General features: G+C 45.7%; 1 protein-coding gene across 1 annotated transcript in view; it reads left to right on the top strand.

Moving 5' to 3' along the window:
- Kiaa1217 (KIAA1217 ortholog) overlaps window positions 1-17836 on the top strand; it is a 289499-nt gene that overhangs the window by 237692 nt on the left and 33971 nt on the right. Inside the window, 3 exon segments of the mRNA XM_038332995.1 lie at window positions 11003-11107; window positions 11618-11667; window positions 17424-17590. Coding sequence (XP_038188923.1) covers window positions 11003-11107; window positions 11618-11667; window positions 17424-17590 — 322 coding nt within the window.

Genomic DNA, 17836 nt, shown 5'->3' with positions numbered 1-17836 from the left:
ATAGTAGCACAAAACATCATGAGGTAGAACAAGGGGGTGAAACGATAAAACAAGTGTGAGCCCCAAATGGATCGACCCGGAGTGTACAGAGCAGCAGAGCCACGAGCAAGTCTGTTTCAGGAGTCGTCAAGTCTGGGGACGAAAGACAAGGCAGGCTGAGGGCATCCTTTGAGGAGTCCGCTGAACCCGAGCAGGTGCTTGATGGCAGAGGTCCCTCCCTCCACAGGTGTGGCTGTGTTGCCATCTGCTGGGACGCTTGCTGGTGCCTGATAAACTGGGCACTTGTCTGATCTGCTTTCCCACAGGGCTCTAACTGTGGATCAATAGGTGTTTATTGAGGTCCTCTTACGTATTTGGCTGTGAGCCGACGCTTTGTCAGACACAGAGAGGAGCTTGGATGTGGTTCTCACACATGTAAACTTTGAAGACAATCATAAAACGCTCAGAGCTTAATGTACACACCTAAGCTATGCTGTGATAGTGCAGCAGTCCTCTGACTCCAAAAACCACTCAGTACCCATCTGGGAAGAACACCTGCCACGGGATTTGGGGTTCATTTTGGCTTTGGGGATGCTTGGGAGATGTTTTCCTGTCTTCCTGAGAGTGACGGTCTCCTAACAAAGTAGGGAGTGGGAAGACACGCCAAGCCCAGTGCCTCGCTGAGTCCTGAGCTCCATAGGGAAGATCTCTCTCCAGTACTTCAGAGTCCAGCTGGGAAGTTAGGACACGTTTTTCCTTGAAAACAATGTGGAGCAATGGGACTAATAATATGCTTAGATAAAGAAGCTTCTGGGGGCCAGCTGGAAATCCAACCGCCACTTATTCCAAGTCCTAAACAATGAAAGTACAAGTAAACTTTTCAATTACAACCCTACCATAATTGGGGGGGAATGGTTGTACATAATTAATTCCAAAGCAGTGATACAGAATGTAATTGTGAAGAATTCAGAAACGGGAGCACTTTCCTAGGTCAGGCCCATCTGGGAGCTCTGTGATAATCCTCAGATGGTCTAGAATTTATGGCCTGCATATAATGAAAAAAAGAAGGCCAACTGGTCTTTATCCAAAACTGGCTATGTTTCTGCCATTACAGTACCTATAGAATGACATCATGATAGGATGTTTTGCCAGTCTAAGAACTCGAGTAAGAGCTGATATGTTGAATTGTTACTACATTCCCAGGGATATAACCTCATGGATAAGGAATATGTGGTAGCCACGCAGTAGACTGAACTCAGGCATCAGATACCTAACAAACACGCTTGACCATCTAACTGATTTATGAAGATAGCCCTCCCCACAACTACACCAGAGATACGCTATACAAAATGACTGCTATGAACTCTGAGCTACTTTAAACAAACTTCTCCAAAGGAAAAGCCATCACCTGTCACTAATTAGATCCAATCAAAACATGACTGCATTTCTTTTGAATATTCAAGAGGTGCTGTCAATCAGAAGTCTTGATTCTGACACATGGAAGGAAATCAGAGTTGCCTAAACAATTTAACAGTCTAATAGTTCCTTTTCCTTGTGAGCCAGAACCTTCCCAGAGTCGAGGCTTGGGGCAGACCCAGCCTCCTTGAAGAGTAGAATCGCATGACTGCGGCCAGCCTGAAAACAAGGCTCATCTAAGGCTCTCGCGATGCTCACACGGCATCTTGGCTTCCGCTGTGACTCATTGGCTCTCTGACTGATGGCCAAGTAGATGCCATTCATGCTTACTGAAACTCCAGGCTTTATTTTTTCACGAATGATGTGATTCAAAAGTACAGTTAAGTCTAATCATTAATTCCAAAGTTCCAAAAATGGTAGGTCTTTTTTTAAAATCCACATTTTTTTTTTACACTGTACTGCTGTGAGTCAAATCATGTCCTCCTTGTCCAGCCTTGGAGCTAGAGGGAATTTGGAGGCCTCTGCCCTGTAGCCTGACTTTAAAAAAGATATAAAGAGACACAGTTCAGAGTGTGATAACCAGAGCCATTCCAGTAAACTGGGGTCTCAACACCACACTGCCTCCATGCTGTTTGCCTTGTAATAGAGGTAGTAGGTCCCTTCCTCCTCCATCACCCACCAGTGACTGGAAAGATGGTATCAGTAAGAACATTAGAGAGGGCACAGATAGGAAACGTCTTTCTTCTTTTTCTGAGTCATTGTTTTTGTTTTGTTTTTCATTTGTCTTTGTTTGAGTTTTAGAGATGGATTTTCCTGTGTAACCCTGGCTCTCTTGGTACTCACTCTGTAGGCCAGGCTAGCCTCAGTCTCAGAGATCCATCTGCCTCTGCTTCCCAAGCGCTAGGATAAAAAATGTGCGACACCTCCACCCAGCCCTGAGTCATTGTATTTCTTTGGAGTCCACACTAGAGTTTCACAGCTAAAGTAGGTAGGAGGCAGGCATAGGAGCCACTCCTATAATCCCAGCATCTCAGGAGGCTGGGGTTGGGAGATCAGGAGTTGAGATTCATGTAGAAAATGTCATACGATTCTGTTACAGAAACAGTGGATCTTCACAACCACCCAGGACCAGCTCTTCCTAGCTTCCAACACTGTCAGTTGGAAATAAGTTACATTCTGTAACAGAAATGAATAGCTGTTCCTACCAGTTTGGACCTGAATTAAAAAAAAAAAAAATGGGGCGCCACTCCAGAGCATGAATATTGAAGAGCAACCTCAGGGAAGAGAAAGAAAATCCAAAATTGATGATTTCATGTTGGCTGGCTCTGGGGTGTGGTAGCTAGAGTCACTGACAGAGCCAACAGGAAATGAAACACTTGACCCCAGGCTGTGCGTCACCATTGCAGGACAGCCATGGCTACTGCACTCTGCAGGGCAGTTAGCCATGTTCCCTGAAGAACGAGAAAGCCTCCCTTGCTGAAACTCAGTGCCTCCTGTAATCTAGAAAGGTTGTACCCCTCATGGGTGCTATGCAGTTCTGATGAAATCACTTGGTGATCCTAAAAGTTGTCTGATCAATAAAGAGTCCTATGAGCATAAAAACATGAAGCTATCTAGTTATGTGGCCATCCAAATCCAAGAGAAAAATGTGTCTTGTCACTGGCCTGTGGCTATTTTCAGGTCCCCACTAATACAGCCTGCACAGAGATTAAACTGAAATAGATTAACTACTGGGAGTGCTTCCCGTCTGCATTTACTGTTCTGGGAAGAACCCATTGGACTTTAGAAGCAGTGCACCTTGGGAGCCCTGTCCTGGGTGTGTCTGAGCTTTGACCCACTTGTCTGATTTGACACACCCTTCTTTTTTTCTCTCTCTCTGTCCTGACGTCAGGATCACTGAACCAGAATGGAGAGAATTATGAGGGCCGAATACATTCCTCCTGAGAAACCGTTCAATTCTAGGATCCTGACTCCAGCTATCTTTCAGATATGATCTTTGTAGGTAGTGGATGAGACCAAGGGCAACTCTTTTAACAATGCCAGAACCTTTTGGCCCTATGATCGCTGGGTGTTGAGAGTTCTGCTTTCTGTGCCCTTTCCATCACAGTAACAAAACACTCAAGACATGTAGCTTACTAAGGGGAAGGGCTCATGGATCATGGTCCAGAGATTTCAGTCCACATTTACTTGGCCCTGTCACCTTGAGCCTGTGGCTGCACTTTTATCAAGGTGGGAGTGTGTGGCAGAAGAGCCCTCTGCATTTCATGATAGCCAGGAAGCAAAAGGGACCAAGGTCATGCATCCCCATCATAGGCATGCATACCTGTTATGACCTGGCCTCCTTCCGTTGAAACCACTTTGCAGAGTTTCCACTGCCCCGTCATACCACAGGCTAGGTATGAATCCTTTAACATATCAGCCTTTGGAAGACATTGAAGATCCAAACTCCTGCAGACCTTCAGCATTCCCTGCCATGGACGCCACTGTATTGTTCTGGTCCCTGGGTCTAAACTTGGCAGGGACTCGCCTGCTTTGAAGAAGACTGTGCATTTGTGGTTGTGCCTGTCTGGTGCTTACTGCCACTAAACAGCCACTGGACTGGCTCCTCTCCAACCTCAGGGCTTCACCAAAATGCCATCAGTTAAGAGAGGCTCTTCTTGACTATCATGTGGTTTTCTAAGCTGGCTCCCCACTCAGAGTCCATCTACTCCGGGCTGTTCTCAGCAGAGAGGTCAGGATCCAGTTAAAATTGGAGTCCTCAAATGTCCTCACTTCAGCTACCATCACATTCACAGTCAGGCCAAAGGCCTTAAAAATGGCCCACATCTGGAAGGACATACTTTGTAGCTAGTCTGGGGGCAGTCAGATTTACCTCTGGCCTTCCATAGTAACCAGTGACTCCCTTTCATTCTGAAAAGGTTACTGGTTTGTAAATAAATTATGGAGTTTGCCTTCCCTGTGGGACCCTGCATTGGTTCCTATTGCCCTCCCCTCCTTCACTACTGTAGACACAGCAGCTCCTTGACTACTCAGTCCTGCCAGGCATTCTCTACCCCTCTCTGTCTCTGTCTCTCTCTGTCTCTGTCTCTCTCTGTCTCTGTCTCTCTCTTTCTGTCTCTCTCTCTCTCTCTCTCTCTCTGTGTGTGTGTGTGTGTGTGTGTGTGTGTGTGTAAAGCCTTACTTCTGTGTCTTCAGTCCCTCGAACACTGCCTAGCACAGTAAGTGCTGGTTGAATTTGTGGTGGAGTCACCTCTGTAAGTTATAACACAAATCTAGATCAGCTCGTGGTCTGTGCTTTCGCTGGGATTGTTTTGCTTGGCTCCCTCTGCTGCACTTGCTGTAGCACCCACATCAGTGCTGTTAGTCTAGGGCCCCACCCATTCCTCTCAGCTTCCGCGTTTGCTTCATGTGCCAGCTCTTAGGAAGGGTTGCATTTCTGGCTAATTATCTGGGAGCTTTTTGTGGACGGTGCCAAGGACATATGCACACCACAGAATCCTAGTTTGGGTGTAACTACCCCATGTCACCTTCAGGGCTTCTTAAGCCTGAAACGAAGGGAAGAGCATTCATGTACCATGATTCCCCATTTCCTGTCATGGTACCTACACCCAAAGTCATGGTGAACTTGAAGTTGATAATCAACCCTTTTCCATGGCCCTGAAGAAAACAAGCAGCTTTGGTTTCTAGTCTGTGAAGAGCTGAGAACTAGTGGGAAGGACCCAACTTTGGCATTTCCTCCTCACGTCCCACTGTAGACTTTTGTTCTCTCGGGGCCTCAGAGCATGTACAAACAGCCTTTTACCCTCATCCACGAGTGGGGTCCAGGCTTGCTATCAAGCCAGCCATGTGTTTGTATTTTTGTGCATTTCAGTGTAAGTGCAGGGTTCGGGTGCAGCTTGGTGGTAGAGCACCTGGAGACAATATGCGGGCCCTGGGTTCAATCCTGAGCACTGTGACAGCAGCACTAGTAATAATGCCAATTGCAGTGCATCTTAGGTAAGCACCTTTGGCGTGGCCGCGGTGTTTTATCTGGTGTAGGAAAACATGGCTGCCTAGTGAAATGATATCTTACCCAGTCTTTTTGAAACCAACAGAAAATGGCATTGTAAGATGTCATTGTAAGATGTAAGATGACATTGTAAGATTAAGTGTCACAGGGGCCAGTTCTTCTCATTTGTTGCCCTCCTCAGACAGTCAGGAAGCAAAGCCAGGCTAACATGGGATCTGGAAGGCTGGAAAAGAGCCTAGAAGCAAGAGGGTCTTGACAGGATGCGGGGAGGGGAGTGTGGTAGTACTTACACTAGACACTATTATAGTTTGGATCTAAAGAGTTCCCTAAGACAATTGATGAAGATTTGGTTTTGTAGTGTTGTTGGAAGTGATGGAATGTTAAGGAGTTGGGGCCTAGGGAAAGAAGTTAGTTTATTTAGGGCCTGGCACACCCTTGAAGGGAATATCAGGATCCTTGCCCCTCCCCTTCCTCTCCACCTTGCCGTGACCCCATCTTCCTGGCCATCATGCCACTAAAGAGGGCTCCTCCAGCACACGTGCCCCACCATGGTATGCTGTCCCACCGCAGGCCAGAGCAACAGGGCCAGTGTCTTCAGGCTGAACTTCAGAAAACATAAGGAACAAGAAAACCCCCAGGGACTGTCTAGACACTACTGATGGCTGGTGGCAAGAAGGCAAGGCCAGGATACAGAGAAGGGGCTAGTCTATGAATAAGGGAACTGAAGACAATGAGAGAGTGAGTGACTTCAAGGGGAGTTTGGAGTTTCAGGTCTAGACAGTCAAAACGTTCTAGGTTGGAACCTGAAGCCAGAACGTAACAGCAAAAGTGTTTAAGAATCTGTAATGTCAGGCTTCTACAAGGGTTGTTGGTATGGAATCTTAAAGCTTCAAAAGATGGCAGATTGGAATAAGGCTATGATTTTAATATGAATTGAAGCCCCCCTCCCCCTGCATCTGTTTGAACACTTGGTCCCCAACTGGTGGCACTGTTTGGGAAGCTGTGAACTTTTAGGCAATGAGACCAGGCTGGAGGAAACAGGTTGCCAAGGATGAAGACTTGTATCCCACCCAACCTGGCTTGTTGGCCACCTGTCTGTCCCACGCTATCAAGAGGTGTGGCGTCCCAGAGATGTGCTCTTGCCACCATGAGCTCTGTAGGTCTTTCTCAAGTCTGAGACACAATAAGTCATCTCTTTGTAAACTGCTTCTTGTCAGGTGACAGAAGTGTGAAAACTATCATGAGTGTGTGACAGAAAGGCAACTTGTTGTGCTCAAATACCCAAAAATAGCAGGGGCTCCTGACTTTGGAAGACAACTTAGACAAGTAATTCTTTTTGTTTTGCTTTTTTTCTCTTTATTATTTTTTAATTGAAATGTTTTTTTCATAAACTATAGTCCAATTATGGTTGCCCCTCCCCAAATGCCTTTCAAATCCTCCCAAATAATTCTAAATACAGAAGCAGGGGGCACATTGCAATGCCTGAAGCCACGGTAGGGGGGACAAAGCATGCCTAGTCTTCCTGCTCACTCCAGAAGCAGAGGGCAGATGGGTAATAGACTCCAGCTGCTAACTCCATCCATATCCCCTCAACAAGTCCAGACACCTCAATGAGAAGTTAAGATTGTTCGGAGAGTTGGGAATGGTCTCTTGGTTATTTAGCCCCAATTGGATAACTTAGTCCAGAAATGGGAAGTTAAGTGATTAGTTCCCCAATGGTAGCAAGAAGGAACAACAAGTCATAAAAGATTATGATCAGAAGTGAATTTAGGGACTACTTAGTACCCTTAGAATAGCGGTCTCAGCTCCGGTAGTTGTGACTTACTACTTCCTTACGCAGCTAATTTTAGTGATGGAGAACTGACTAAGGAGGGCTGAATTTCTAACACACATTAGTGTGCTTGACTGGTTTCAGACAGCTGCTCTGTATCTTTGGAAACATTCTTTGGGGGCTGGGGAGATAGACGTGCAAGCCTGAGTTCAGATCCCCAGCACTTGGAGACAGGTGGGAGCTTGAAGCTCATCAACCACCAGCCTAACTGAATGAATGAGCTCCTACGTCATTGAGAGACTCAAAATATAGGGTGGGGATTGACTCCAGAAGATACTCAGCATCAGTGTCTGCTTCCACATACATGCACACACATGTTTGCATGCACACGCTCATGCATGCTTGCAAGCATCCTTTGGAATTTATCATTAATAATTTCTGGTTTTCACTTAGTATGGTGTCAGCTTGATTCCTAATTGATATTAATTTTCTTAACAAGACAAAGATAAGAAACTAATCCAAGCTCAAGGAGGTCTCCTTCAGAACACAGACATGTCCATAATCAAAAGTGATTAAAGGTGAAACTTGAATCAAAAGTCACGTGGCTAAAAATACTTCCTCGAGCACAGAATGCTTTCTTCCTTCTGGTCAGAAGGCAGCAAGGGCGGCCCTCGAGCCATGTGGATGCCCCTTCACCTGCACACACAGACCCCGGGCAGGGAGGAATGCAAACAGAATCAGGGGCCTGTTGATGCTGTGTACAGCACCTTCCCTGAATTTGCCTTGAATTTTTTATTCATGTTGTTTGAGCCTCAAAAAAGATTTGTGCAGCCAAGCAGCTGACTTGCAGCACCAAATGACTAGTTAACTGTCCCCTACTAATCATATAAATACGGTTTATGGAATGATATATAATGGTTTATAAAATCACTTTTGAGCCGTCTTTTTCTACAGTAATTATACCAGCCCATAATACCTTAAACCAAATGAAATTGGTAAGAATTAGCCTGAGGAGTGTCCTTACTATTCCAACGGTTATCACACAGAATTGCCTCTGCCGTAACAGCAGAGCCGTGCCTAATTTCTCTCCTTCCGCTGCATTTCTTCTATTTTTCCCCTTTTCGTATTAAACGTTCCTCACAACATTTCATCACGAGAGAAGGCTGCACACATTCCACTTGCTGTAATTTAGTTAAACCATAAAATTGTTTCCAGATTACCAACCATGAAATGGAAAGACAATCTTATTTATGAATTCATAAATCAGATAATCTCCCTCAAATGAATTCTGAAACCAGAAACACTTCGATGATTAAATATGAAGGAAAGTTTTCTCATTACCGCGTGTCAGAAGAATTGTATTTTCATGGAGTCGTTTTGGCTGAAGCATTGGCGCACACACTTGGGGTCAGTGTGCTGTCCTATTACCACCTCCACCACACTGACCCCACCTGGGAGTGGAAGAGAACTGTGGCCCCTCTACAGTTGGTCCAAGGGTCTATAAAGCACAGGGAGGATGTCAAAGAGCATTTAACTTGGTGTCTCCTCCTTGGTGGCCCTATTAATGGCATAGCCTGGAAGAGGCCACCCAGGGAGTATTCGTGCCCTAACTCATGGTTACTAAGTACAGAACCAAGCATGTAGATACCTGGATCCCACTTAGGCCTTTTGCTCCAAATCTAAATTGCCATCCCAAGTTATTCTACACTTGTGTTGGTGTGAGCCCTGAAGAATCAGGCAGTGGGGTACAAGTGAGGAATTATAGTTCTCTCTCTGCAACCCCAAACCACTAACTATGGAGGGGAGGCTTAGTGGAGAAGCCTATCTCTCATGAGAGAAAGAAAATGGTAGGAAACCCTGTGGCCCCTCTGCACTGCCTCCATAGTGAGTGCTACAGAGCCAGTGGGTCTGTGCTTCCTTCATAGCCAGTGTTACAGAGCAAGTGGATCTGCTCTGCCCCCATAGTTAGTGCTGCAGTGCCAGTGGATCTGCTCTGCCCCCATAGCCAGTGCTGCAGTGCCAGTGGATCTGCACTGCCTCCATAGCCAGTGTTGCAGTGCCAGTGGGCCTGTGCTGCCCCCATAGCCATTGCTGCAGTTCCAGTGGATCCATGCTGCCCCCACAGCCATTGTTATGATGCCAAGATTTCTTCTTGTTCTTTCTTCTAAGGAGAGTCTTGGTTATTCCTTGTAGATGTGCACCTGTCTATACATTGGATTTCTCTCCATCTTCTGTACAATGAATGATAGGGATAAATACCTTTCACTCTGTACTGGCATTTTTTCTCAAATAAGCAGTTTCCCAAGTGTTTGTGTCCATTTGTGTCTCCTATGTGGCAGACACTGTGGCTAATCACTATCCTCATCACTTCTGAGGTGTTACTGTGACTTACTGATAAACATGGGCTTTCTGGAAAGTTTTTACTAACCTGATTTTCTTTTTAGAATTTTTTACTAACTTTTTTCTTTGACCCATTGATCCTTTCATGGGAAAGAGGAGGCCAAGTACACAGGGATGCCTGCAAATGCCTCAGCTCAGAGACTGACATCCTCTGCTGTGCCTGGGTATATCAACAGTCAGTCTGTGCAGATGTGCGTCCATCCTTGGCATTTGCGATTCTCTCTACCCTAGTAGAACAAAGATCATACTGTTCAGACATACATCACTCGCTGGGGCTGCTTGCCTTTTGCAACCATTAGCTAACCACCCGGCATGACATACATGCAAGAAACCTCATGTCATAACTGCCCTGTCTGTTTCAACTGAAGAAAGCATGTGGAATCATCAAGCCAAAAGCTGGTAACTGCAAAGTTACACCTAGTAATTGATAAGGTGTTCAAGATTTTAGTCCAAAGGCAAGATTCAAAGCCTCAAAGCTCAAGGATGCTCTTGGTTGCCACAAAGTTCAGGCCCTGTCTGTCCGTGGGCCCAGCCTCACCGTTGTGTTTCTGTAGAGAAAGGATGGATTGCCACGCTGCTACTTTCTCTCCATGGGGTATCAGATAAAGAAGTTGGCTTGCTCTGAAGAGCCACAGCGTGTGTATGAGTGTGTTGTTTGTAGACTAGGAATTCTATTATACACGTGGTCCTATTTTACATCCATTGTCTGTGATGTAGACAGGTGAGCCTGTTTCAGATACCTGATTGGAGCACCACAGAGCCCTGAAGAGAAAGGTACAGCACCTGTCCATAGGCGATTAGTGTGTTCATGATTGAGTTGAGTGTATTTTTCTTCCTTGATCCTTCTTCCTTGATCCTGTAAAATCCTCCAGGCTAAGTCCTCTACACCATTAAACTGAGCATCATCTACTCTCAACCTCATATTGATTTCAATTGTATTCTCCACGGTATTGACAAGAGGCGCTTGTTTGTCTGCCCTTGGGCTAAGAAACAAGTATATCTACACATGCAACAAACACCCCCATCTTTTACACTGAAACCAGCCTGCAGCGGCCCAGCTGGGAAGAGCAGCCTAGAGGCATGTATGAATGCAGGGCCTGGCCCTGCGGATAGCCAGTCCCACTGAGGTCTCCTCTCACAGGGCAAAAAGGCGGGAAAACGCATGCTGTGTGAGCACCCCAGGGAGATGCTGTTTTCTGGGAGGCCTCTGCTGGCCTGGGCATTGTCTTTTGTGTGAGATCACAGTCTTCTCACTACATTCTTGTCAATAAATCTTGGCCTCAGTCAAGAATCTTCAGTGCTCCAGGTTTGGGTAGACTTTGGCAGCCTGTTGGCTGGTACCTTTTATAGCCCACAGATGGATCTTTCACCTAGCAGAACCCATCTGAAAGTCAACAGCTTTAACAGACAATTCTCTTGTTTTGCAGAGAGAGGATGCAAGCCATGGAAAAGCAGATTGCCAGTCTAACTGGCCTTGTTCAGTCTGCACTTTTTAAAGGGCCCATTACGAGTAGTAGCAAAGAGACGTCTAGGTAAAAAGAAGCCAGCTGTGCAGCGCAAAACACAATTCAGCTTGCTTCTCTTTAATCATTCCAGCCATTCATTCACTGAAGTTCGTTTCTTTGTGATCATTTTAGGGCTGACATGTTTACATCTTTATAAATTACAGTGTGGGGGTTGTTCTTTTGTTTTTTTTTTTTTTCTTTCAGTAATTCTTGGACAAAGGTAATACTTTGGCCCAAGAAGGGCCAGAGGGCTTCCCAGTGCATGTGGCTTCATGGACCACTTGCCTTGCAAGTGCCTGTTCCTACCATCCACGTGTGTCCACATCCACCACCATCTGAAAACCACTGTGTGGCCAGCTGCATCTGCCTGTGTCAGCACACACCTGGGAAGCCTTTTCCATCTCGGGCAGCATGGAGCCGATGTCAAACACTTTCATTGCTTAACCCATCACCGCTAATTCTTAGGAATAGAAGGGTCGGGGAAAGACGATGGGAATTTGAAAACTATAGAGCTGACTCTCTTTTTCTTTTATTCAGTGAGAAAATGACGAAAGCCACAGCCAGCAGGAACCAAACAGATGGTGCAGGTGAGTGTTACCAGGAGCTCTGGAGGGCCATGAGTTTCAGTCAGCTCTGGCTGGCTTCACATGTACTCAGTGTTTCTCCAAGTCAGTTGCTACGATGCACAAGGGTCCAAGAGAACTCCATTGCTACTACAGCTTCCTGCGGTGCAGAAATTACTGCCTTCGTTGCTCATTCACCTTACCTCTGTTCCAGGCACTGGTGTGCAGAGTGGATGCGTAAGTGTAAAACATGGTGATGCCTGCCTAGAACTTCAAATCCACAGAAAAGTTGAAAATATATGTGGGTTGAGTATCAAGAATTATGGGATAAAGCTACGCAAAAGGCTTGTCTGGATTGAAAGTGTCCCCTGGAAAGGCAATAGTGGAGTACAAAGGGGTCCTAGAACTTAGGGAAGGGAAAGGTGAGAGGACCCTTCCAGGTCAAGGTAACTCAGCAGTCCCCTAAGTGTAGAGTGAAGCCATTGGTAGATTCCACTGAGGACGGACGTTAGCCTGGGTGTAGTTAGGGGAATGGACAAGTCTGAGGTAACCACTTACATAAGTCTAGATAGGAAAAGAGAATGAGCAGGACTCCCGGCTTTCTTTTCACATGCTAGCATTCCCCTGAAGGAGGACTGATACTGTCGCCAGCATGACTTCCTGATGTCACCACATCTGGGTGGTGACGGCCTGATCCTGAGGTCCCCAGGCAGGCCTCCCTGCAAAAGATCCTGTCTTCCTGCCTGCTGGGTTAGAAACAGATCACGGCAGGAGCACGCTCACATGCTGGGGCTGTACAGAAATGAACCCCTAATTTGGGGAAACCACATCTTCTGGCCTCAGGCAGCATAGGAATGTGAATAGGATTAGGAGCGTAGGTTAACACCCCTTCCCCTGGCTTCACTCGGGTGGAGCAGAGCCTAATACACAGTTCTGAGGGAGGTTTCTCCCGTGTTCAACTTAGAAATCAGTCAGTGGCCTGGGCTGAACCCAGACAGTTATTTCATGGAAATCACTAAACTTGACTTCAGAACACTTGCCAGTTGGCTCTGGGGAGATTTATTCACTCATCTTATTTATTATGAATCTCAGAGGATAGAATGTAACTACTAACACCTAAACCTTCCGTGCCTCCAGAGCCCATTCTGGAAATGGTGAGCATCCTGAAGATTATTCTGCTCAATGTGTACACACTGGCTTGTAGGCTTCGATACTTCTCAATTTATGTGGAGTAATAAGAAAACATTGAAGGAGTGCTTCCTGTGTGTCTGGCAGTGTCTGTGCATTAACCCATTAATGTCTATCCCCATGGGGTGGGTATCATTTTTGTTTTCTTGTTCCACATAAGGAAGTGGAACACACATCCCCACACATGTGACACACAGTCCACATACCTCCTATTCCATCTCATCCTTTCATGTTATGATGTACAAATCCCTTGAAAGACACACAGGTTGTTTGCTTTCTTCAGTCTGAACTTTTTGTAAATGTCTCTATTGGGCAAGGCAGAAGAAACGAGTATAGTTTCTTTGGCCATGTTTCCAAGCATGATTAGTAATTGTGGGGGGCCAACGGTCATAGTGGTCACGTGTTATATGCAAAGCATTGGCAATGCCATTGGCAATGCGAGTGATTTTCCCTCCTGTGTCTCTGCCCAGTTTCGTCTTTCTCTTTCTAATGAATGTACCAAGGCTACATACTGCCCACAGGGGTGTTGTTGCCATGGCAGCCAGTACAGTGCACAAAATGGATTAATTCTTCCATACTCCTAGGAAGTCAACTATAAGCAGTGTTATCCCTGTGTATAGACAAATGACAGACTTATATAGAAAGCAAGGAACTCATTTGATCAAAGGTCAACACAAATGAAGTCCAGACTTCCTGGTTACATTAGAAATGTGTAATTTACTGTAGACACAAAGGAGCAGAAGGCACTTCTGAGGCGTACCATGTGTATTACATTGTTTGTGGTCTCAGTTAGCACACTTAACCTGTGAGGGAGGTGTTGCCATCTGTATCTTGCGGAGAGAAACAGATTCACACATAGTAAGTTAAGGTGTGCTGAGTCCCCCAGCTGGTGGCAGTCTTTCTAAACCTGCACCAGTGTTAGTTCTGTCACAATGAGGCACACTAAATTCACATCATGTATACACTTGTTAAGACCTAACTAACCAAGGGCCAGTGAGATGTCTCAGTGGCTAAAGGCACTTGTGCAAACCTGGTGACCTCAATCCCCAGGATCCAGAGAGAGGTAGGAGAGAATGGACTCCAAAGTGGTACCCTGACCTGCAACTACATGCTATGTCATGTGCATCACTCCCCCACTCGCAGTGATGATGACGATGATGGTGGTGATGGTGATGGCAATGACGATGGTGATTATGATGATGATGATGGTGGTGATGATGACGATAGTGATGATAGTGATGGTGGTGACGATGATAATGGTGACAATGACGATGACGATGACGATGATGGTGATGATGATGGTGATGATGATGGTGGTGATGATGACGATTTTAAGATGTAAACTAACCAAGACCAATTACCCGTAGGAGTAAGATTCTGGGGACAAACTGTATGTGTGTCTTCTTACTAGACTCGGCAAGAAACTGAACATGACTACCCATCTGTGGGTGTGGCATACCAATTCCAGGTCTTGTGACTCCAGCATGAGTGGGGCTTACTTGGAGTCCCCAGTACTAGGTCATCTCCATCCTGAGTCTGCATTTCAGGGCTTTGCTATAGATCCTTGCTAGCTATTGGGTCACCCCCAGTGCTCCATACTTGCCGAGACTCTAGACGGAGGTAGAGAAAATGGTCCTTTCTCCCATTCTGCTCAGAGAATTCAGCCAAGGCCAGTAAGGTTCACTCTTGGTCAGACATTAGGCTAAGCAGTTACGACTGTTGACTTCCTCAGCCCACAGGGTAGCACCAGTACCCATTAAACCAAGTACTGAGAGTCGCTTGCTCAAGTTTATACGTGGAAAAATGGAGAGTGAGGACAGCTTCCAGGTTCTGCCCTAAATACTGAAGTGGATAATAGTGACCTTGGCTAAAATCAAATAGATAGAGACAGAAAGCAGTTCGTGGGGACGTGAGAGGGGATAATGAATTCCATCTGCTTGTAGGAAAGACTGGGGGTGACTTGAAGCCACTGGTATGTGGCTCTGAAGATAACTGTAGGCTGAGGGGGCAGTGAGCTGGACAGGTGGTCGAAGAGGATGGATGTCCCCTTAAAATATGGCCAGAGAGAAGAGCAGACATAGAACAGCAGACACCTGGGTCTCAAAGCTTAATGGAGGGAGGATTTAGAGAAGAGGCTGATGAAGATGGAACAGCGGAAAGGGAAGAAGGCAGGAATGTGACAGGAAAAGAGAGAAGTGACTGACAGACAACAAAGACCAGTGATGTGCTAGATGAAGTCATGTTCCCTGGAGAGGAGCCATTGCTGGCCACTTTATGAGCAGCCATTTCAGGGAATTGATGGCACCAAAAGCCACATGCAGTAGAACTAGCTGTTATTGAAAAAGACGTATTCTTATACAATATAGATTCCATAAAGAAGCTGGTTTTTGAAAATGTTTTTGAAGCCTGTTGTAAGCATTCAGCTATAACAGAAACATGCAGGCTGGAGCCTGTTCTCTTTACGAGTTGGCTCTGTGGGTAAAGGTGCTTCTTGTGCAAACCTAGCAACTCAAGTGTGATCCCAGAACCCACTGAAAGTTGGAAGGTGGGAATCGACATGTGCACACACACACACACACACACACACACACACATAAATAGATAGATAGATAGATAGATAGATAGATAGATAGATAGATAGATAGATAGATAAGAAAGATTGGTGGGGTAAACTGGTACCCCAGAATGCGCTAGGATCACAAGGTATGCAGAAGGAATGGGCCTTTATTTGGCTGAGGAGCTGGCAGGACAGATTGGTTTTCACAGTGTCATTTTTACTGAAGTGGAACCAGGGTGGCTCCATTTACTCTGCAGATAACATATGGTGTGATATTGGGAGTTCTCATGCTTGTACACATGTATTTTTGCCTACACACAAGGCACAGGCTGATTCAAAAGCGACAACTTGGAACTGGTAGTTGTTCCTGTCAGAATACCTGACCTTGGAAGACACTGAGTTAATTATGACACACTGCTGGAGCAAGAGATGTCACTGGATGTCCTCTTCCTTTGTCCTCACAGTGGAAAGCAGTCTTTTCAACAGCTGCTCAGATGGCAGATATTGGCTTCTCTGAGGGTGACGTTGATCTGTGTGTGAGGGATACATGTAAAAGTTTCTCAAGACCTGCCCAGTGGTGGTGTGAATGACCACTGAGGCTCATAAGAATAGCCCAAACTTCTGTGTGTATATAGGTGTGTATGTGTCTCTGTGTGTGTGTGTGTGTATGTGTGTGTGTGGTGTGTTGTCTATGTATGTGTGATACAGATTCAGCATTTACTCTGGGGGCCTATTCCCTAAGAATAGCCAGAAGTGCTATGTGTGTACATGAGTATGTGTCTGTGTATTTTCCTATGTGTGTGTGTGTGTCTGTGTGTCTGTGTATATGTGTATATGTATCTATGCATGTTTCTGCATTTATGTGTCTGTGTGTGAGTGTGTATGTGTGTGTGTGCGTGTGTGTGTGTGTGTGTGTGTGCGTGTGTGTGTGTGTGTGAGTGTGTGATACAAATTCAGCATTTATTCTAGGGGCCTGTTCCATAGTTTTGCATTCTCTTTAAAAGGCCAAACCATCTATCAAAGATCCTTTAAACCTCTGACCCTCCCCAATGGGCCCATTCGCAAATGTATGAATCTTTCATAAATTGAACCAAAGACGGAGAATAGTGGCAGCTAGGGAATAAGTACGAGACTGTCCTTCTCAGCCTTAGCCGTGTAGTGCTAGAAGTCAAGTCTAGGCCCTCAGAGTACTCCAACCGCTGAGCTGTGCTCCTAGCCCCAGCCTTGATGACTCTTTCCCATTGCTTTGGGTTTTAATTTCTTTCCTAAAGAATTTTAAAGTAAATGTGTTTTCTTACAAAGGTTGATAATGCCAGAAATATTACTAAACCAAGAGGTTTAGAAGCCTGTGAGAACTCAGCTCAGTTTACCTTCTGCTGATTACTTTCCTGTCTCTATCTCCTCATGGTCTCGTCTCGTGTCCACCTGCAGCAGGAGATGGTCACACAGCATGCTCTATGAAGACCAAGAAATTAAATCCTCCCCTACTCCAGAATGACAAATATATAGGCACATGTGTGTGTGTGTGTGTGTGTGTGTGTGTGTGTTAATTACAGATTTTAAAAATCTAAAATCTAGTGATAAGATTATTAGAATACCAGCAGCCAGAAATGTTGTTAATATTTTGTCCTATATACTTTTCAACTTTTGTCTATGAAACTCTGTGCATTTAAAGAAAAAGAAAAGGGAATGTGGAGGAATCACAGCATAAGGGGATAAAGAGGGAGGAGAGGAGGGGGAGGGAGGGAATAGATGGATACAGAGGGGCTGGCAGCAGCCAAGATACTTGGCCTCCTTGACATGGCTTCCTGCTGTAAACCCTGCTCTGCCATCCCATGACAGTGAAGCTTCTAGAACATAGTGGTTCCACACTGAAACTCTTAGCATTCTGTGACCTATTGTTTTCCTAGTGTTTTTCTTAATTAATTTTTTAGTCCTCTGTGTAGAGATAGGCCTCACAGCTCAGGTGCTGTCTGCATTCTAAGGCCTTTGCTGGTTTTTGATTTTGTTGGTTTTTTTTTTTTTTCCCTCACAGGAACGGTCCATGTTTCAGCTGGGAAAAGTCTGGGCACTTTGGAGTCCCCACTGCCTCCCAGCCAAGCCCTGCCTGCTGGTACCTCATCTATCCACATGAGTCTGCTTGACATGAGGCGGAACGTTGTTGAACTCAAACTCCAGCTCCAGCAGATGAGGCAGCTCCAGGTACCTCTCACAGATGTGTCCCTCTGTCTTAGTGGCTTGGGATCTGACGTTCTGCCCCCACCGCCACTGCCCCTTTACCTTCTCTCTCTAGGAGCTAATTGAGGGTCCCACACATATAATCATAATGACAGAGCTCCCTTGTTTACCTGTAAGCCTGGTCTAGACCCTTCCACTATAACTATAGCCAGTGCATGACAGCTTTCTTTGGCAGTAAGTGCTTTACATGAGAAAAAGAACCTTCCAGAA

The sequence above is a fragment of the Arvicola amphibius genome, chromosome 6 (assembly GCF_903992535.2).
Source record: "Arvicola amphibius chromosome 6, mArvAmp1.2, whole genome shotgun sequence".
Lineage (NCBI taxonomy): Eukaryota > Metazoa > Chordata > Mammalia > Rodentia > Cricetidae > Arvicola > Arvicola amphibius.
Note: the sequence above shows the minus strand (reverse complement) of the source record. Positions and strands in the feature narration are given on the sequence as shown.